Genomic DNA, 23,617 nt, shown 5'->3' with positions numbered 1-23,617 from the left:
AGGATATTAGAGCTAGAAAAAAAATTAGAAAATGTGAATTGGAATTCATCGGTTTGGCTGAAACAAGAAGAAATGAATCACTTAAGTTTAACAAGTGGAAATCTGCTGTACACCAATGGAAACAGTAAAAGGAGCAAAGGCGGAGTTAGCTTTCTGGTCCATAAAGATATAAAAAACAACATTTTGGAATTCAAAAGTACATCACCAAGGGTGTTAGCAAGACTACTCAGGATTTCTAAGAGGCACAAGCTAAAGGTTATAATGATTTATGCACCAACATCAAGCCAAGAGGATGAAGAGGTTGAATAAATGTGCACTAAAATTGAGAGTCTCAAGATGAGCAGAAAACCCACTACACTATCATTATGGGGGACTCCAAAGCTAAGGTTGGAAAGAGACAAAACAGCACAAAAATGGGAACTATAGGAAATTTTGGAATTGGTGAAAGACTTGTGGAATTTGCAGAATCTCGATAAATGTCAGTAACGAACACTTTTTTCAAGAAAAGGGTGAACAGGAAGTGGACATGGAAGAGCCCAAATGGATTAATAATTAATGAAATCGACTTCATCCTTACTAACAGAAGTTATATCGTAAATAATGTTACGTCCTGAATAAGGTAAATGTTGGAAGCAATCACAGAATGGTAAGATGCACACTTGATATAGATGTAAGAAAAGAAAGGAAAAAACTGACTCCAGTAAATAATATGAAGATCTTTGAGATAACAGAAGAGAAGAAAAAGCAGTATGTACTGGAACTTAACAAGTTTGAGCTTCTGCAGACTGTTCAGGACCAAGATACTGACGAGGAATACTACAACTTTCTGAAAGTGATCAAGTCCAAGAAACCTATTGGTAAAAAGAAATCCAAAGAAGATGTTTGTTTGTTTGTTATTTGGTTTTTACGAGCATTAGCAGCTAAGGCCACAGTGCTCTGGCGATATGCGGTGATCATTCCCTGACCTTCCTGCATCCTCCATATTTGGTTGTCATGGGCTCGAACCTCGGTCTAATCAAGAAGCATGTTCTACGCACTGCTGCTCCTGCCCACCTGGCTATGGGGGTGCCTTCCAAAGAAGAAAAAATTAGTCAAGGAACACTTGTCTGGATGAACTGAAGACGACAAATGAAGAGCAACTAACAAGGGCAAAACTGAGTATACTGAGTTATGCAAAGCTATTAGAGAGAGAGACTCAGAGAGGACATAAGATTTAATGCAAGAAAAGAAGAACAAGCATTAAGGGAAAACAAAGGACTTAAATCAGTAGCCATGAGCAGTAATACAGAAAGACATGATACCGAAACTGAAGAATAGAGATGGTGTACATATAAATAGCAGAGAAGGCATCATTCAAATAGCAGAAGACTACTATAGAGAATTATACAAGTTGCGAGGAAATGTTACCTGATATCCTTCCTGATGAGACAGAACATGCGTGGAAGAAAATTAAGAATCAGAAAGCCCCGGGGAAAGATGAAGTTACTGTAGAGTTGTTAAAATTGGGAGGAAGACATGACACAGAAACTAGCAAGCCTCTTCACAAAATGCATTAGAAAAGCTGTGACACCTAAGGAGTGGAATAATGCAATCATAGTTTCACTGCATAAGAAAGGAGATATCATAAATTGGAAATTATAGACCAATTAGCTTGTAATCCCACATCTACAAGGATGTGGGACTACAAGGAAGTCCTTTGTTTTCCCACATCTTTTTTTTTTTTTTTTTTTTTTTTTGTTAGTTGTTGGCGCAACAGCTTCTATGGCCATATTGCACCTCCCAAAGTTTTTGCATTTTTACTGTGATCCAAGCCTGAGGTGGGAATCGAGCCCGCGGATTTTGGGTTGCCAGGCAGACACTTTACCTACCTGGCTAGCCCGGTCGGCTTTCCCATATCTACAATGGAACAAGGAAACAAGGGTCATTACTAACAGATTAGAAAGAATACTTGATGAGAATCAACTGAAAGAGCAAGCTGGCTTTAGGACAGGATTCTCAACTATGGATCATCTTCACGTAATATCACAGCTAATGGAGAAAGCAAATAAATATAAAACACCATTATGCCTTCCATTTGTGGATTATGAAAAGGCATTTGACTCCATACAGCATAAGGCAATGTTTCGGGTACTGGAAAGACAAGGCAAAGATACCCATATATTATGATTTTGAAGAAAATATATGACAACGCTACCTCCTTTATTAGACAAGACAAAGACAGTAGAAAATTTAAAATTGAGAAAGGAATTGAACCATGAGACACAATATCTCTGAAGTTGTTTACTGCTACTACCCTTCAGGAAGTTTTCAGAAGATTAGACTGGCCGCAGAAAGGAGTCAATGTGAATGGAGAGTACCTAAACCATTTAAGATTTGCAGATGACATTGTGGTCATAAGCCACGATCCCAAAGAATTAGAGGAAAATCTTAATCAGTTATGCAGAGTTAGTAAGGATTTTGGACTAAAGATGAATATGGCTAAAACAAAAGTAATGATGAACAAGTATGCCACAGAAAGGGATATAATCATTGAAGGAGCAGTAATTGAACAGGTGGATTCATATACTTATCTGGGACAAGTCATTAGCTGTAATAATGATAAATGGCTGGAAGTCAAGAGAAGAATAAATTTTGGATGAATAGCATTCAGGAAATATAGTCACATACTGAGGAGCAATATCCCAATTTGTCTGAAACATAAAATAATGAACCAAAGTATACTCCCTACCATGACTTAATAAAGTGAAACTTGGGCACTCACCAAAAGAATGGAAGAGAAGTTGAAAAATACACAGCGAAGAATGGAACGAGTTATATTAGGAATCAGACTTAGATAAGAAGAAAAACACGTGGATTAGGCAGCAAACTGAAGTAAAGGACATTCTTATCAAAATGAAAGCACTAAAATGGTCTTGGGTAGGGCACATAGCTTGAAGACATGATGAGAGATGGATTAAGAAAATAACAGAATGGTACTCAAGAGGAGCTAGAAGGAAACCTGGAAGACGACGGAGATGGGCAGATGAAATTCACAAGTTTGTGGGTAGTAAATGGATGTCAATTGCACACAACAGAAAGAACTGGAAAGTTGCTGGAGAGGCATTAATTTTGCAGTGGATGGAAAATGGTTGATGATGATGAATCAATTCCCAATTCACAAAGTGATATGAATAATTACAAACCAGTTAGCTTAACTTATGCTCCAGGTAAAATAAAGGAGTCACTGGTAAGATGTAAGGCAAGACCGTCTAGGCAGAAGTGCCATTATACTGCAGTCACAGCATTGATTTATTAAGGGGCAATTTTGTTTGACCAATTTGATTGGATACCATGCAGGAGTGACAAAGGAGCTAGATGCAAAAAATAATTCTGATATCATGTATTTGGATTTCAGGACAGTTTGATACTGTTGCACATAAGATAGATGTACAAATTGGAGCAATATGGAAATACATGTTTGCTGCCCAAACGCAGATATGTATATCACGCAGTCAATAAATAAGCACTGTAAAAGGAAAGGTACATGAAATAAACAACTGGGTGATACTGGCACACTATGTGAACAGTGCCGATAAACATAAATTTAACTTATTTTTTCTTATGAGAAAGAGAGAGAAGAATTATGAAAATATTTTCTTTGATTTCTCCATTGAAACTTCCAGAAATCTCAATTAGTTATTCCACAATTAGAAAAAATTCAGGAATTAAGGCTAATTATAAGCATAAGTTGAGTGGTAGCTGCCACATGCTTTCTTCCTATCACTAAGGCTCTCTGGCTTCATGACACAAGCATCACCTGGACTCAAACTGTTGACACACGTGCTTCATGTTTCATACAGCAAAAGTTCCTATTATTGACAGGCTGGTATCCAATTGCACACAATTCATTAGCATTAGCAAGGACACATTATGCAAGAAAGCAAGCATATATAGCATCAGCTAAAAAACACACACACACACACACACACACACACACACTTCTCATTTCACCCATCCACTCGCTCCAAATGTTTGTCTAGTTCTGCCTTGAATCTGTTTAAGCTATCAACTTCTACAATGACAGATGGAAGTTTGTTCCAGCAATCAACCACCCATTGGCTAAAGGCAAACTTCTGCACATCTGTCCTACAACTGTCTTTCCTCAATTTGAATTTATGACCTCTCAGGCGATTATTCTGAGCAAGAGGAAGAATCCCATCAGCATTGAGCATGCTCAAATCATTCAAGGCTTTATAAACCTCAATCAGATCACACTGCAGATGCCTAGTCTCCAGACACTGTAATTTACAAAACTTAAGCCTTTCTTCGTAAGAGCAACCCTTTGTTCCATTCACTAATCTTGTTGCCCTTCTCTGTACTCATTCCAACAGCTCTACATCCTTCTTAACATGGGGCCTCCAGACCTGTATACAGTACTCAAGCTGTGACCTGACCATTGCCTTATAAGGAGGATATTATCCCTCCTTATCCCTTATAAGGGATAAGGAGGGATAATCACCTCCTTATCCCTGCTAGAAAAATTCCTCTATATCATTGACAAGACACCATGAGCTACTCTTGCAGACTGTCTGCACTGCTCAGAAAACTTCATCTGCCTGCACAATTACCCCCAGGTCCTTTTCACTCTCTACCACTGTCAGTGTAATATCACACAGTTGATACGTTATTCTGGGGTTACTGCTTCCCATATGCAGTACTTTACATTTGTCAATGTTAAACTTCAGTTGCCACCTCTCAGCCCATCTGCTCAACTTTTCTAGATCCTGTCGCAGCAGTGTACTGTCATTAGTGTCATTAACAACCCTGCTGACTTTCGTATAATCTGCAAACTTTGACATTAAACCTGATATACTATCGTCAATATCATTGATGAATACAGAAAACAACAATGGACCCAACACTGAACCCTGGGGGCCTCCACTAATAACATTAGTCCATGATGAGCAGTGTCCACTGATTACCACTCTGTCTTCTCCCACTCAACCATCCCTTTATCCACAGCAGCAATTTGCCTCCAATGCCACACTGCTCCAATTTTTGTAGCAGTCTTTCATATGCAACAGTATCAAAAGCCTTTCTAAGATCCAAATATATGATATCAAAATTATTCTTTGCATCCAGTTCCTTAGTGACTACATCATAGTATCCAATCAAATTGGTCAGACAAGACTTCCCCTTAACAAATCCATGCTGTGTCCGAGCTATAACTGAAGTCTTGTCATTCACTGAAGCATGTAGGTTTTCCAATTTTAATTTCACTCACTGATAACCATAAAGGGAGTTTTAATTTGAAAAATTGATTGAAAATGTTTTATATGAAAAATGGATATTTCACAGTTGCGTTCAGAAAAGATTGAAAATATGGGCAGCATCACAAAAAGTAAACAATATTGAATATTTTTTTTACTGATTTTTGAAATGTATGCACATAGGGTCAAAGTAATCCCATGTGCAAAGAGAAATAATCTTTTAAGGCCTGCTAAGGAGTTAATAAAATAAACAAATAACATATGGCACAGACTGGTATGCAGTAAACATTTGTGTATTTCCTTCTGAATTTTAATAAAAACACTGAAAAATAATGCATATTTCACATTTTTCCTGCGATTAATATAAGCAAATAGTAATAAATTTTCAATTTGTATATTTCAATCCATTATCATCCATTATCAATCCACTACAGGATGAAAGCCTCTCCAGCAACTTTCCAGTTCCTTCTATTTTGTGCAATGGCCATCCATTTACTACCCACAAACTCATGAATTTCATCTGTCCCTCTCCGTCGTTGTCTTCCAGGTTTTCTTCTAGCTTCTCTTGGGTACCATCCTGTTATTCTCTTAGTATTGCTCCTCAGTATGTGACTATATTTACTGAATGAACCAATGTCATATGCACATATACAGTTTTCTCATATGCACACTGCTTAAACCAAGAACAACATTTCTGTGCATTAGCCATATTATCCATTCATTCCTCCAATCAGAGCGTGGCAACAAACAGTATCTAGTGCTTCAGTTTCAGCTAATATGGAAATATGAATAGGGAATACAAAGAGCCTAACAACAGCAAAAGAACCACTCAGATGTAAATTAGAATTAGAAGGGAAAATGACAGAACAAAAGATAAAATTTAACTACTTACCATAAAGATAAACAGTTAGGAATAACTCATGAAGTAGAACAACAAGCAGTGAGAGCAAGTAGAATAACAGGAGAGTTAAATAACAATTTGAAACAATCCAAACATCAATTGATTTTTTTTTTTTTTTTTTTGTAGTTGTTGGCACATAGGCTTCTGTGGCCATAATGCACCTCCCAAGGTTTTTGCAGTACAGGTGACCCCCGCTTAACGCTGATCATTCGTTCCGGAAAAACAGAGCGCTAAGTGAATCCGCGCTAAGCGAGCGCCGCTTTCCCGTAAGGTAACATATGTATTTATGAGCTGCGGTCGGTGCCATAGTATATTTCCTAATCAATAATAAACAGTAATGAAAAGATGCACAAATGTCAGTCAAAATATTTAATATTCAAATATTTGCACATATAAAATATTCTGCATTACATACGTATAATTATGTGGTAACTACTTGCGTATCAAAAGTAAACTTAAAATTCCAATTAAAATAATGAATTTAATTGATGTAATTTAATGGATGAATTTAATCATGAAAAATAAACTTGATATTGATATTGTGGATTTTGAGTTGAACTTTGGCCCTCTTCCAAATAAACTAAAAGGGGTATTAATTTTAAATGGCCCGCAGCATTACCACCCAACAATAAAGTCAACCGATCCTTCGCCGCTTTGAAACTTGGCATGTTTTTTGTTCTTTCAATATGAAACTTCTTTTAGGCATTCGTTTCCACAAAAGTCCTGCTTCATCTATGTTAAAAACTTGTTGAGAAGTATAACACATAATACCCCTCTTCAATAATTTTAACAAGTTCTTTTTTGAAAGTTTCGGCTCCTTGATCTGCACTAGGCTTTTAAATCTGGATTTTAAATCTATTCTACCAGCCCTTACCTATGGCACACATCCGCTTGTCGTTGACCGGAATCGATTCGCTTCAAAACGTCTAATTTAATTTTCAAATTCAGTCTTTTTCTTACATTTATAGTCTTCGTACTGCGCCCAGACGTTGTTGCATTTTCATTCCTATCAGTCATTATTAGCTCTTCGAAAATGTAACTGCGTTGGTTGAATTAATTACGATACAATGTTCAAGTAAACTTTCCGTAACGCACGATGTCTAATACTCTACTGAGTGATGACTAGACTTCGGATAAATGTATATAACGCAAATATTACAAGCAATATACTTGATCATTTTTTAAAATGTTGATCTCGGAACTACGTAACAAGTCACTGTACTGCAATTAAATTAGCGTGCGAAAAAATTTCACTGAGCGTGGGAAAATTTCTCAAGTTAGCGTGGGAAACGTTTTAATGCTGTTTTGCTATTCATTTTCAAGCTATCGACTCCATCAAATGAAACGATTTCGTTAAATATGCCAAAAATGCAATCTGTAAAAGAGCGTTATAGTGATCTGTGACAGAGTTATAGTCAGATACGGGTTATAATATAAGAACAGCGTTATAGCGAATCCGCGTTATAACGGGGACCTGCTGTACTTTGATCCAAGCCCGAGGCGGGAATCGAACCCGCGACCTTTGGGTTGCCAGGCAGGCACTTTACCCACCCGGCTAGCCCGGTCGGCCACATCAATTGAGATGCTAAAGTTAAAATATATAGAACTACAGTAGGACCTATAATAACATATATGAAGTCAGATAGAAGTTCTCTGAGCAGTGCAGACAGAAAGTGGAGTTTTGTGAATAAAATAAAAGAATTTTACTAGCAAGGATAGGAATGTTATTATACTATTGTATAAGGCACTGGTCACGCCACATCTCGAGTACTGCATACAGGCTGGAGACCTCAAATTAAAAAATAATATAACCCCTTGTTAAAATAATTACAGATAAAGGCAACAAAATTTGAGGGGAACAAAGGCCCTCTTACCATGAAAGGTTTCTGTTCTGCAAACTGCAGCATCTGGAGACTAGGCACCTGCGAGGTGAAGCTCAATGCCAATGGGATTCTTCCTCATGCTCAGACTATGCACACGGGGGGGGGGCAGAAATTCAAATCGAAGAAGGGCATCTAAAGGAGACCGCACCTAAAGAAAGACATCGAGCTTCTTGAAAGGGTGCAAAGAAGGGTAACTCGCCTGGTGAGATCGGCAAAAGGGCGTCCTTATGAAGAAAGACTTCGAATATGTGGGTTGCAGAGTTTGGAAACTAGACACCTTAGAGGAGATTTGATTGAGGTGTTTAAGGCTCTGAGAGGCATCAGTAAAATGAATGAGGACAAAATTTTCAAGATTATAAATGATGCTAGAACTAGGGGACATAAATTCAAGTTACGGGGGGAAATGTTTAGATTGGACAGGAAGTTTTATTTTAGCCAGCGAGTTATAAATTACTGGAATAAGTTGCCTTCATGGGTGGTAGAGGCCGACAGTTTGGGGAAATTCAAAGGTCATCTGGATAGTACGTTCGGGTAAGGGAAGCGCATAGGATGATAGGTTTAATTTCCTTTTTATTTTATTTTTTTATTTATTAATTATTATTAATTAGTTATTTATTTATTTTTTTTTTTTTGTTTTTATCATTGTTTTGTTCGGATTTTTTTTTTTTTTTTTTTTTTTTTTTTGGCTGGTGCAGCATAAGCCATAGGCTTTCTTGCACCATGCAGCCGTTACTAATACTAATACTAATCTACAGAACAGATGTGTGGATGTTTGCCTTCAGCCAGGGGATTGTTGATTGCTGGAACAAACTTCCATCTGTTGTGGAAATTGATAGCTTAAATAAATTCAAGGAAAAACTACACAAACTATTGGAGGGAATGGTTAGGTGAAATGGGAAGTGGTTTTTTTTTTTTTGGTTGATGCTGTATAAATTTGCTTTCTTGTATGATATGCCACTATTAATGCTAATATGCAGCTGAGACAAGAGCTACAACAGCAAAAATAAAACAAATAAATGAAACCATAGAAATGAAAACACCACATCAAATAACTAATAAACACTAAGCAATTAAGTTAAAAGATAAAGTTAAGAAATAAAGTTCACATTGTTTCCTGAGGAAAATTGGGAAACAATGTAAAATACAACCTATTAATGAATTAATATAAACTGAAAAAAATAATGTGAAAAACATATAAACAGATAGCCAAAACTAGTAAACTGGAGACCCATCAGCAAAAAAAGTAGAAAAGGGCCATGAAGATGGGAGGATGATCTGTCCTAAGCCAACATGCAGCAAGCTTAATGGGAAAACAAAAAGAAATCTCTATAAACAGAAAGTTGCGTACATCACAATCCTGATAATTCAACTTGTTTTCATGCTTTTTGAAAATATGAGTTGATTCTTAAGATGCTGAATCAATAGGTGTGAGAAACATTGTTCTGTAGAGCCAGTGCTACAACTAAGAGAGTCAGTAGAGATGAAGGTAGGAAAAAGCTGATACTTGCTAATACTATATAAGGCTAGTTTAGGGACACAGTTCTGCAGTAAAAGTACTGCAAACAAGAGGAACAGATATAGTTGGCTCCAGAAAAACTAATGCACCACCTACTGAGCTGTTTTATTTTGATCCATCCATATAAATTTGATTACTGTTTTATTTTCAGCACTGCACAGCATGTGGAACTTTTGCATAACAAATGGGGATTCATCCTTTATCTTCCATTTGATTAGGTAAGAAATAGATAAAGGCATAGTCAGCAGCCAAGGAGAGTCTGAATTTAAGTTTACAGTAAAAATATGACTGAAATATATTTCCCAAACTTTAAGTGTCTGAGATGCAATACTACTAATTTATTTTTATTCAGCTTGCAATCATAATTAACTGCTCAGTGGTTCATGAATAATAGACCAATTTAGATGTGATATCTAACTGCATATTTTCAGTGTACATGCAGAGTAGACAGATAGTCTATCTACTAGATAATCATCAATCTCGTTAAAGATGTAGTGGAGGCTCTGATGCATCTGCATACAATGTAAACTGATGAAGCTCTAAAAGCTCTTAGAGTTACGTGCAGAGAACACTATGGTGGATTGTATTTAGGTGCTGCAACATTAGTATTAGCAATGGCCACGTGGTGAAAGGAAACCTATGGCTTATGCTGCACCTGCCAAAAAAACAAATAAATAATAATAAAATAAAAAATGCTCCATCTAGCTGAAGTATATCCAGGAGATCCATAATCCAATCATGATCTAATTATAGTTTTATATAACTGCAGCAATATGTATTTGTGGTCCTCATTGTGGGTCATTGAAGATACTGTACACAAGTTTTAATAGGCAGCTATTTCAAAGTCTTAACATATGTTCAACAAAGGTGTAATTTATTATCTAAGATCTAACATAGTTGGAAGAAGAACATTACATGGATTTTCCGTAGAATTATATCATGTGAATATTAAGTTAGTTTAATCAGTTAATAACTAAATTCCTATACATTAAGGCGACATTTCGGGAACCTTATGTGCACAGAACCTTCTGTGCATTCAAAATGCACAGCAGGTTCTCAAAAAATTCAGCAAGCAGTGGACTGACAACACCAGTATATGATTCAATGATGGGTACCGGCAAGAAGATGTTAAAATAAAAAATAAGGAAATGTTGTACTACTCCTTGCAACAAAATTGCCTCATGCATTTTTAATCTTGTTAATGAAGGAAGGATACATCATGAAAATTTGATTATCCGGTAACTGCTACGGGCAGAATAAAAATAAAACAATGATTTTTCTTATGGTATTCATAAAAAGTACGGGGCTGCTTCAAGAAGTGCAACACAAGTTTGTCCTTATAGGTCACAGCTTCCTAAACAGTGACCGAGACTTTGTGCACATTGAAAAATACATGAAAAAAAAAAAAAAAAAAAATGCTTAACTCCAGATGATGTTATGAAAGTTATTCATGAGGCTAGAGAAGTTCATCCTATGGTTCCTGTTAAAATGCAACCAAAGAATTTTTTGGACTTGATTAGTGCATGTAATGATCTTATTAATCCCAAAGGTATTCCCATACAGAAACTCAAGTGTGATTAAAGTTTGTTCTTCTGTTCACCACAAAGTGTTTTATAAAAAAAAAACACTTTGGAGTCTTGGATTACTCAAAATATTCTCAAAAAGGGAAAGACTATTCAAGATATGAGAAATGTACTTTTATTCAAAAAGAGGCTCCAACACTACCAGCTGATAAGATAAAGGACCTGACTGCAGTGATGCCATACCCAGGAATTTTTTCAGATACTGATTAGCCAGAAAACAAGTTTTCAACTACCATTTTTATAACAATTTTATAGTTTTCTTTTGGAACTGATAGTGTAATACAGCTTAAGTGTTTGTAGTTTGTAGAAAATATAAAGAAACAGATTTTTTTTTTTTCATAATGATACAATTTGTAATAATTTTTTCAATAAAACAATTTTCTTAGACTAATTCTGTTCTTCCATTTATTGTTTATTCATTGTCTTGTGAATGGACAACAGAGCAGCAATATCTCAATAAGTTCTACATTATAAGTAAATTAGTTTAAAAATGGAAGAATTACCTCTATGGTGTCTTGCAGAACACTTTGGTGCTGATACTCTCGTAGTTGGATACCTATACAAATCAATTAATTGTATTCCACTCTCTCGTAGACAAGATCAGTGATCCAATGCACAACGGAATCAGGAACCCATGGACTCCAAGCCCGACCCCAAAATACATCGAACCACCACCTAAATCTTGAGTGAGAGAATACAAAACATTCGTATTTTTAAAACAATTTAGCTGCTATGGGACCAAATAGATACATAGTGAATGTATACTTTTAATACTTTAAGATACAGGCAGTTTGTATTAAAAGTATACATTCATTACATTTTATCTATTTGGTCCCATAGCAGTTAAATTGTTTTAAAAATATGGACGTTTTGTATTAAAAGTATATATTCATTATGTACTATTTGGTCCCATAGCAGTTAAATTGTTTTAAAAATACGGATGTTTTGTATTCTCTCGCTCAAGATTGGGGTGGTGGTTCGATGTATTTTGGGGTCAGGCTTGGGGTCCATGGGCTCCCAATCCATGGCGCATTGGATCACTGATCTTGTCTACGAGAGAGTGGAATACAATTAATCGATTTGTATAGTTATCCAACTACGGTGAGTATCAACACCGAAGTGTTCTGCAAGACACCATAGAGGTAATTCTTCCATTTTTAAACTAATTTATTTATAACGTAGAACTTATTGAGACACTGCTGCTCTGTTATCCATTAATTAAATACCTTCCTATAAATTGCTTTGACAATTCCATAAATTTCGTTTACTCTCCACCCACATCTTTTCGACCCTGCAAGCATAAGAGATTTCTTGTCTACAGAAATATACCAAATTAACACTTAAATAATCAGCCCAGGATCACCATATAACTTTCCTAAATTATTGCCTCAAACAAAACATTACCCCGAAATTTGCTATGGTTAAATTCAACCAAAATTACTGGGCATAAAAAAACTAGCTTACACCACATCGTGTAGTATCATCAACCTCGCCCTGAAATCACGTTATTCAATCAAACAACAATATCTGCATCAAGTCAAACACATCCGCAATAAATTAAGAAAATACCTTCACCCTAACGATTGGTCAACCTTGAAAACCACTATAAATTTTCATTGCGAAGCACTAGCTTGGAAATTAGAGACCGTCACAGAAATAAACTAATAAGGCCATCCCAGATACCTGGCATTCCATACGCTAATTACACCGAAGCACCACTCAACTTGTGACACATGTCACTTCCAGCCACATGTCACTAATCTCTCAAAAATCCCTAATCAGTGACCAAATTTTGCTTCTGTCCAAAGGCTAAACAATAATCTACCCCCTCCCTGCAATTTGCCGAAGAAAACTTCTTATAGACGTCGAATTTGCACTTCGGAACGTCCCGCTCAGATAAACCAAGTAGTGAACAACCCTAAAAGCCCGCACCTCCCCAAATTAAATAGTAAAGAAACCTCAGCACTACGCTGAAGTGATGCAAAAATAGTAAAGAAACCTCAGCACTACGTTGATGCAAAAATCAGACAAAGGCGATACAGTTGTAGTTTTAGACAAGCAAGATTATATCAACAAGTTAAATTTCATAGTATCTGATACGTCCACTTACCAAGAAGTCAATCCGGACCTTTTTTTCCAATTTAGTCAACCAATATAATAAGAATTTAATGACATACCAAAAAAACAATTACATTACGATGGCCCAGTTAAAACAATTAAAAGCTAGGACGTACAATATACCCACACTTTTTGACCAGGTAAAACTACATAAGACAGGTTTCCTCATTTGTCCCATCATTTCATACAAACATTCTGCACTCAGTGTTAGCTTCCCACATATATAATATAGTCAAACCGTTCAGAAAAATCATAAAATTTGGAATAAAAAAATTACGATTTGCTATTTAACATCCTAAAAGATAAAACACTTAAGGATAATGACAACCTATTTTCCCTAGATGTCACCTCTCTATATACCAACGTGAACATCGCATACACCCTGGACATTGTCTGGGACATGCTAAACAAAGACTCCCTACCAATTAATCATACAAAACTCCTGATTACTGCTATATTCGAGCTGATAAAACTTAACTGAAACCAATTATATCACCTTCCCAGGTAAAGTCTTCAAAACAAGTTTATGGCTTACCCATGGGATTAAACCTAAGTGGTTTACTTGCAGAAATATACCTTACCAATATCGAAACAATACATTTAACTCCCTTTCTTCCGCGGATCACCTACTATGGTAGATATCTGGATGATATACTTTGCATCACAGATGTGGAGACCACACAGGACATCCTACAAAACATATCCTTGCAAGATTAAGCTTCACTCTATAATCCGAAAACACAAACAAAATCATTACATTTTTTAAATTTCACCCTCACATGCGTTATGAATAAAATCCAATTCAGCATATACAGAAAGGCCACCAACACTGGAATGCTGCCTCATTATAACAGCTACCACCCCTTTACCTATAAAAGATCCATCATCCTTAACCAATTTCTTAATGCCTACAAATACTCAACATCTGAATCAGCCCTAAACACAGAAATACAAACACTACAAAACAGATTTCAAATTTGAGGTCACCTCCTACCCATTATAAACAAAATAAGGATACAAGCAATAAACAGATTATGTAATACCTCTCCTGCTATCAACTATAATAACAAAAAAAATATTTTATTGCTTTACCATATATTGAACAATGGTTCAAACAACTAAATAGTATTTTCAAAGACACACAATTCAAAATCATAGCCAAACCCACAATGAAACTATATGCTGACCTAAAAGAACACGAAATTCAATCCGCATCCACATTCCAATTAAATGACAGTCTACACGGTATCTTGCAACTCCTCATACCAGGGATCACTCGTACACTCACTACGAGAATGAGACAACATTCAACATCTGTCCTCTCATCCCGCTCCTCGGCATCAGAACTTGCATTCTGTGCGATCAGTGAAGACCATACCTTTCTATTCAACGAAGCAAAAATTCTCAGCATCCAACATGATTACACCAAACTATTAATTTCGGAGACACTTGAAATGAAATTACATCAAAATTCAGTTAATGTATGCCGGCCCTACCCCATCTCAGATTCATGGTCCTTCGCGTGCATGTGCCAGGATCGCAACTAGAATAGCAAGGGCACATGATGCAAAAAAGCAAGCTTATATAGCATCAGCCAAAAAAAAAAAAAAAAAACCTCTTATTTCACCCATCCCCTCGCTCCAAATGTTTGTCAAGTTCTGCCTTGAATCTATTTAAACTATCAACTTCTACAACGACAGATGGAAGTTTGTTCCAGCAATCAATCACTCACTGGCTAAAGGCAAACTTCTGCACATCTATCCTACAACAGTCTTTCCTCAATTTGAATTTATGCCCTCTCAGGTGATTATTCTGAGCAAGAGGAAGAATCCCATCAGCATTAAGCATGCTCAAACCATTCAAGGCTTTATACACCTCAATCAGATCACCTCACAAGTGCCTAGTCTCCAGACACTAATTTGCAAAACTTAAGCCTTTCTTCGTAAGAGTAATCCTTTGTTCTGTTCACTAATCTTGTTGCCCTTCTCTGTACTCATTCCAACAGCTCTACATCCTTCTTAAAATGAGGCCTCCAGACCTGTATACAGTACTCAAGGTGTGGCCTGACTATTGTCTTATACAAGGACATAATCACCTCCTTATCTTTGCTAGAAAAAATTCCTGTATATCATTGACAAGACACCATGAGCTACTCCTGCAGACCGTCTGCACTGCTCAGAAAACTTCCTATCTGCCTGCACAATTATCCCCAGGTGCTTTTCATTCTCTACCACTGTCAGTGTGGTACCACAGAGTTGATACGTTACTCTGGGATTACTGCTTCCCATATGTAGTATTTTACATTTGTCAATGTTCAACTTCATTTGCCACCTCTCAGCTCACCTGCTCAACTTCTCTAGATCCTGTTGCAGCAGTTTACTGACATTAATGTCATTAACAACCCTGCCAACCTTCGTATTGTTCGTGAGGTATCTAATACTATCCCACGGCCATTACATAAGGGTCTGATCTGGTTTGTTTTTCTCTTCTTTGCTTTTATATATGTGAAGAATTCCTTATCCCCACTCTTTGCTGTCTCTGCCAGCGATTTCTCAAAATCTACCCTTGCCAGCCTAACCCTTTTAAGTGTCACTATTACAGATCAATTTGTAGCTGTTATAGGCTTCAGTACTTTTTATTTCTCTAACTTTTCCATGCTGCCTTTTTCTGCTCAAGTAATCTGGCAAAAAGTTCATCAAATTGGATGAATAATGATGAATTATTTATCCAACTTGGAATCCTCCTCGTGTAGTATTTTTTTTAATTGTACATATGCATTCAAGGCTTCTGTGATTAATTTTTTTTTTTAAGGTATGCCATAATTCAATTGTATTCACTCTCTGTGAGATATCTACCCAGTTAATAGAGGCCATGTAGCACCTAATTAAGCCATCGTAATTTACTTTCCTGAAATTATAACCCATTCCTTTGCCTTTAACTACTGCTACCTCTCTCTTCATTGTCCACCATAGAACTCCATGATCACTTCCTGCTACTGGTTTCTGTACTGTCAGCCCTATTATGTCATCTGGTTCGTGGGTGATGAATCAGGTCTACAATATGCTTTTCCCTAGTACTTTCCCCTGAAATGTTGATACAAATAACAATCATTTAGCTCATTTAAAAATTTGAATGATGTGATGTGATAATTTAAAAATTATCACATCACAAGGGAGCACGTAGAGTTTCCTTCCCATTGGTTCCAATCAATTAGATGCAAATTAAAATTACCCATATTAGGACATTCAAGCTTACTTGCTCATTCCATTTGAAAGTAGAGGCTCTCATCATAATCTTTACAATCACCTGGCCTGTAGATTACTCTCACTCTCATACCTTTGCTTCCAACTTAGTAAATAAATTTGATGAATTTGAGATATTACTCAAAACATCAAAGGCAGATATTGTTGGGATATCAGAGACGTGGTGTCACACAGAAATAAGGGATGCAGAACTGGAATTTGGGGAGTACAAAGTCTACAGAAAGGATAGACAGGATAGGAAGGGGGGAGGGGTTATGCTATTAGTTAAGAAACACATAAAAACCAAGGAAGTGAAGCCAGTCGACATCGCTGGACAGTGCAGTATTGAGTCAGTTTGGTGTGACATAAGCATTGGGAGATCAAAATTGAGAGTAGGAGTGTGCTATAGGCCTAATGACTCCGATGAGTATAATAAGAAACTGTACAGGGAAATAGAGTGGGCCAGTAAATCAGAGAGTCTTATAATGGGAGATTTTAATTTCCCAGATATTGACTGGAATTTGGGGGCTGGTCACTCACACACTAGCAGGGCTTTTGTGGATTTATTGGATGATTGTTTTCTACATCAGCATGTTCGGGAGGCAACTAGAGGGAGTAATACTCTTGATTTGATTATCAGCAGTGATTCTTCATGCATTAAGAATCTGCAGATAAATGAACCACTAGGTGGCAGTGATCACAGTGTGCTGAAGTGGGATCTACTCAAAGAGGTAACTACCATTAGGGGTAAAGGGAAGGGTTATTGCTTTCATAAAGGCGACTATGATGGACTGAGACAGTATTTAAATTCTATACAGTGGGACCAACTGATGATGTTACCAACAGCAAATTCAAAATGGGAAGCATTCAAAGAACTTATCTTGGAAGCTACTAGGCTTTACATACCAACTAAGAAATATTGTTCAAGGTTTAGGCCAAAATGGATGTCAGATGAACTAATGAGGCATATGGCAGAGAAGAAAAATGCATGGGATACTTACAAATTAACACATGACACAGAAGCCTATGATAGATACAAGTTGATATGCAACCAAGTTACAAAGGAGGTTAGGCAGGCGAAGGCAGATTACGAGAAATCCTTGGCAAGGGATGCAAAGAAAAACAGCAAAGAGTTCTTTACTTATGTAAACTCTAGAAGGAAGGGGATGAATCAGATTGGTCCACTTGATATTGATGGGTCAACTGTTGATGATCCTGCTCAGGTAGCTAACAAACTAAATGAATATTTTGCATCGACATTCACACATGAGGAGTTATTCAGCGAGGAGAATGCCAGAGGTGTATTCAATTCTAGCAGTAAGCTACAGAATCTTGAAATAACTGGGAGTAAAGTGGAGGAGAAACTGCTGAAGATAAACACAAGAAAGACACCGGGGTGGATGGGATCTATCCAGTTATATTAAAGGAGGCAGCAAAGGAAGTAAGCAAACCATTAGCCATAATTATGAGAGCTTCCTTGGACTCAGGGGAGGTACCCATAGACTGGAAAAGTGCAAATGTGACCCCAATTCACAAAGGAGGATCAAAGGCTGACACAAGTAATTATAGACCTGTGAGCTTAACTTCTGTTCCAGGAAAATTAATGGAGGCACTGGTTAAAGAAGCACTGCAGGATCATTTAGACAAGACTTCAGTTATAGCTCAAGACACAGCATGGTTTTGTTAAGGGGAAGTCTTGCCTGACCAATTTGATTGGATACTATGATGCAGTCACAAAAGAACTGGATGCAGGGAATAACTTTGATATTATATACTTGGATCTTAGAAAGGCTTTTGATACTGTTGCACATGGAAGACTGCTACACAAATGGGAGCAGTGTGACATTGGAGGCAAATTGCTGCTATGGATAAAGGGGTGGTTGAGGGGGAGAAGACAGAGTGGTAATCAATGGACACTGCTCGTCGTGGACTAATGTCATTAGTGGAGTCCCTCAGGGCTCAGTGTTGGGTCCATTATTGTTTTCTGTATTTATAAATGATATTGATGATGGTATATCAAGCTTAATGTCCAAGTTTGCAGACGATACAAAGGTTGGCAGGGTTGTCAAGGACACTACTGACACTATGCTGCTGCTGCAACAGGATCTGGAAAGGTTGAGCAGATGGGCTGAGAGGTGGCAAATGAAGTTTAACATTGACAAATGTAAAGTACTACACATGGGAAACAGCAACCCCAGAGCAACGTATCAACTCTGTGGTACTACACTGACAGTGGTAGAGAATGAAAGGGACTTGGGGGTGGTTGTGCAGGCAGATATGAAGTTCTCTGAGCAGTGCAGACGGGCTGCAAGAGTAGCTCATGGAGTATTGTCAATGATATACAGGAATTTTTCCAGCAGGGTAAGGAGGTGATTATTCCATTGTATAAGGCAATGGTCAGGCCACACCTAGAGTACTGTATACAGGTCTGGAGGCCTCATTTCAAGAAGGATGTAGAGCTGCTGGAACGAGTACAGAGAAGGGCAACAAGATTAGTGAATGGAACAAAGGGGTGCTCTTACGAAGAAAGGCTTAAAGTTTGCAAATTACAGTGTCTGGAGACTAGGCACCAGCGAGGTGATCTGATAGAGGTGTATAAAGCCTTGAATGGTTTAAGCATGCTCAATGCTGATGGGATTCTTCCTCTAGCTCAGAAAAATCACCTGAGAGGGCATAAATTCAAATTGAGGAAAGACAGATGTAGGATAGACGTGCGGAAATTTGCCTTTAGCCAGCGGGTGGTTAGTTGGTGGAACAGACTTCCATCCCGTGTAGTGGAGGTTGATAGCCTAAATAAGTTTAAGGCTCAGCTGGACAGGTATTTTGAAAGAACAGAGGGGTGAAGTGGAAGTGGTTTTTTTTTTTTTTTTTTTTGGCTGATGCTGCATAAGCTTGCTTTCTTGTATCAAATGCCTCTACTAATGCTAACTATCTCACACCATAGAGATTTATATGCAAAACATCTGAATCCGGGAAAGCTTTCGTCACAATATGTTCCACAACTAATTGGCATCCACTCACTGTTGAACTCCAAGACAGAAGTTGGAGTTTGAGAAGATATATAAGAGGCCCTATAACAATGTTTGGGGTTTTCATAAAAAAAAAGTTCTGCAAATTGCATCACTTGAAAACTGGGGAGCTATGAGGGAGGCCTGACTAAAGTGTTTCAGATTTTAATTGGGTTGAGTAAACTAAATGTGGATGGTATTCTGATTCTTTCTTGAATACACATCACAAGGGAGCATAAATTGAAATTGGAAAATTGCAGGGCAGATGTTAAAAAATTCATTACGGTTAGAGATTAATAATTATTAGAATAAACTTCCACATGGTGTTGTGGAAATGGACGGTTTGAATAAATTTAAACGACTGGACAAACAGGATGAGCATTTTTTTTTTTTTGCTGATGCTGTATAATCTGGTATCATTTCGCTACTACTAATATTGCTTCAATGCATCATCTTTGTATTTCCATTTCTTCATCAATGATCCTATTGCAATCCATCAATTTATTAGTAATAACATCATGATAAACTGATAAATCCAACTGGCCATTTCTCAGTTTACAAAAACCTCTACGCGAAGTTTCGGATATGTTTTTTGGAGGAAGCAGCTACGACTAGTTACAGTATTAATGTCAGTATGTACAATACTGCTCTGTTGTTAATGAATGGTTTTTACACATAAGACATCCACATTTCCAGTGTAATCCAAAGAGGTAGCACATTATTTTGACTGTTGCATGTAATCAGTGACCTAAATATGGTGATAAACAAATATTTTAATTTGTTTCTAAAATTGAAACAAAAAGGGAAAAAAACGACTTATTACACTGACAAATCTGCTACGTTTAGACATTAGCATTAGTGGTGGCATGATGCAAGAAAGCAAGCTTGCACATCATCACCCAAAATAAAGGGTCCTATTTCACATATCCATTCACTCCAAAAGTTCATCCAGTTCTCTGAATCAATTTAAGCTATTGACTTCCAACAACAGATGGAAGTTTGTTCCAGCAATAAACCACTCACTGGCTAAAAGCAAATTTCTGCATATCTATTCTGCAACTGTCTTTCCTCAATTTGAATGCATGCTCGCTCAAAGTGCATAATTTGAGCAAGAGGAAGAATCCCATCAGCATTGAGCTTACCCAAACCATTCAAAGCCTCAATCAGATTGCTCACAGGCACCTAGTCTCCAGACACTGCAATTTGAAGAACTTAAGCCTTACTTGGTAAGAGTAGCCCTTTCCTCCCCTCACCAATCTTGTTGCAATTCTCAGTACTCATTCCAGCAGCTCTACATCTTTCCTAAAATTAGGCCTCCAGACCTGTATGCAGTACTCAAGGTGTGGCCTGACAAGGGGATAATCACCTTATCCCTGCTAACAAATTCCTGCATATTATTGACAAGACCCCATGAACTGCTCTGCAGACTGCACTGCTCAGAAAACTTCATATATAACTGCACAATTACATTGAGACCTTATTTTGCATTTGTCAATGTTAAACTTCAGATACACCTCAATCCACCTCACAGGTGCGAAATCTCCAGATGCTATAATTTGCAGAACTAAAGCCTTTCTTGGTAAGAGCATGCCTTTGTTCCACCTCACCAATCTCATTGCCCTTCCCTGTACTCATTCCAGCAGCTCTACATTCTTCCTAAAATGAGGCCTCCAGACCTGTATGCAGTACTGAAGGTGCAGCCTGACCGTTGCCTTATACAAGAGGATAATCACTTCCTTATCCCTGCTAAAAAAATTCCTGTAAATCATCGACAAGACCCCATGAGCTGCTCTGGCACCCTGTCTGCACTGCTCTGAAAACTACATATCTGATTGTACAATTACCCCCCAGGTATTGTCCATTACCATGAGTGTACTGCACAGTTGGTACATTACTCTGGGGTTGCAGTATTTTGCATTTGTCAATGTTAAACTTCAGTTGCCCCCTCTCGGCCCATCTGCCCAACTTTTCTAGATCCTGTTGCAGCAACTTACCATGATTACTGTCAATAACAACTCTGCCAACCCTTGTATCATCTGCAAACTTGGACATTAAGCCTGATATACTTTCATCAATATGATAAATATAGAAAACAACAATGGTCTCAACACCAAATCTTTATGGACTCCACTAACAGTCTATGAAGAGCAGTGTCCAATGATTACAACTCTGTCTTCTCCCACTGAATCATCCCTTTATGCACAGCAATGTTTCAGCTATGTTAGCAGTTATTGTACCAGTTTTTTATTCTCTTTCGGTGCTTTTATTTATTTTCTGTTAAAAGTGACTTTTAATTGCTTTATTGGATTGGATTAAGAAGCCAATGCTGAGCTTACATCCATAAAAAGAGACTTTCAAAAAGAAATTTATTAACAACAAATAAAATCTTGATTGGTTCAACTGTCACCAAATAATGTAGCATTCACTTATATCTTAAATGTCATTACATACTTTGAACAGAGAAACAATATGATAGCTATCTGTATGAGTCAAATGTATAACAAATCTGACAGTCTCTCTACCTTGCAGAGCTGGCCAACTTCCATTATGGGAACACTACTTTGTAGTGTTGGGATTACCTACAAGGGCAACTGATGAATTAGTAATAATAAAAATAATTGTTTTTAACGAAAATAATGTTTTGTTTTCTCATTCTTAGTAATCAAACTTAAAATAAAAATTATGCTCTTATCTTAGTTAATGACTATATTGTTTGTGTAACTGATACATGGGCAATTGTACATCAGGAGCTTGGCATTTACCCAACACTTCTGGTGGGGGAAGGGAACGAAAGGCAAATGAACTTCAGCTATTGGAAACTGAAAAAACACGATTGGTGATTAAACTAAAAAATAACTACGACGAAATATCAACTATAAGCATTTAAGAACTGCCACGAATTATAAAAAGCAATAATAAAAAACATGAAATTAAGTTTTACTATTTCTGGACTACTACAAAAGCATTTCGGGTTAGGCTTTAGTGTTACTCACTGAGGGTCGGCGCAAACCCAGTCGCCTTCATTCATGCGAAATTTTCCTCCAGAGTTCGACATTTTCACCCGTAGAGCTCCAAGAACTTAAAAACAAAACCGCCCAATGAATGATTTCTATATTTTACTTAATATAAAGCCAAAAACAACATTGAAATGCTTCACGAATTCACAATTTATTCCGATAAAACACCACGACAGACATCTACACGCCAACTAGCGGCATTGCATACACACTGACATATCTGCGAGACAAATATAGAAAGCGCCATTGGATGTTCTCATAAAATAATCATTTTTTCCCGATGTTGTGGCCATTGAAACGAAATGAACCTTTAATATTAAATTACAACAGGCAAAATAACTTTATTATAATATAACTCTAAATCCTGATATATCGCATTGTTTCAAATTTCTTGCTCAATTATTTTATTTTATTATTATTTCTTTCTTTCTTTATTTTTTTTTCAGTTGTATTTTGATGGTTTTTCAAGCAAACAAAATAAATCAATTTGTGCACTGATTTCAAAAAATCAAAGTCATCACGAAAAGTGGTGCAGGTTTTTCATATCGGGTTCCTCGCGGATAGCACAGTGGGCACCTCTGGCTTTTTGAAGGTAGGCGGACAATGACCATAAGCCATACGGCGCGCCCCTTCAACATGTACACCAAATGAACAGAAATCATGGGATACTTACCTAGTAACGGGTAGGCCCACCTTTCGCCCGGATAAGGGCAGTAACACTGCAAGGCATTGAGTCCACTAGTCCACGAAAGCGTTCCACAGATATTTCTTCCATGCTTGTTGCACTTCTGTCCATAATTCTGTCGCATTCCTGGGTGGAGGATCCAAAGCTCGAACGAACCTTTGCACAGCATCCCAAAGATGCTCCACAGGGTTCATGTCCGGTGAACGGGAAAGCCATTCCATGGTGAAAAAATCTGTGGAATGCTCTTCGAACCATATTGTAGTCCCCACGGCTCTGGGGGAGGCGCATTGTGCTGCTGAAAGAGTCCATTGCCCTTTGGGTGCACGATGACCATGAAGGGATGCAGATGGTCTGCAAGGATAGACTCGTAACCTGGACCATTCAGAGATGCGTCTAAACGTAGCACCCCTGTCCA

The 23,617-nt window shown here is 37.4% G+C and overlaps 1 protein-coding gene across 1 annotated transcript in view; it reads right to left on the bottom strand.

Moving 5' to 3' along the window:
- The window catches only part of LOC150075683 (zinc finger Ran-binding domain-containing protein 2-like), a 107,808-nt gene extending 85,131 nt beyond the window's left edge, over positions 1 to 22,677 (bottom strand). Inside the window, exon 1 of the mRNA XM_090388816.1 lies at positions 22,494 to 22,677. Coding sequence (XP_090244942.1) covers positions 22,494 to 22,555 — 62 coding nt within the window. The 5' untranslated portion in view covers positions 22,556 to 22,677. The remainder of the gene's footprint in view (positions 1 to 22,493) is intronic.
- Positions 22,678 to 23,617: the final 940 nt, after the last annotated feature.

Source organism: Mastigoproctus giganteus, chromosome 14 (genome assembly GCF_048544385.1).
Source record: "Mastigoproctus giganteus isolate SK-2022 chromosome 14, ASM4854438v1, whole genome shotgun sequence".
NCBI classification, from domain to species: Eukaryota; Metazoa; Arthropoda; class Arachnida; order Uropygi; family Thelyphonidae; genus Mastigoproctus; species Mastigoproctus giganteus.
Note: the sequence above shows the minus strand (reverse complement) of the source record. Positions and strands in the feature narration are given on the sequence as shown.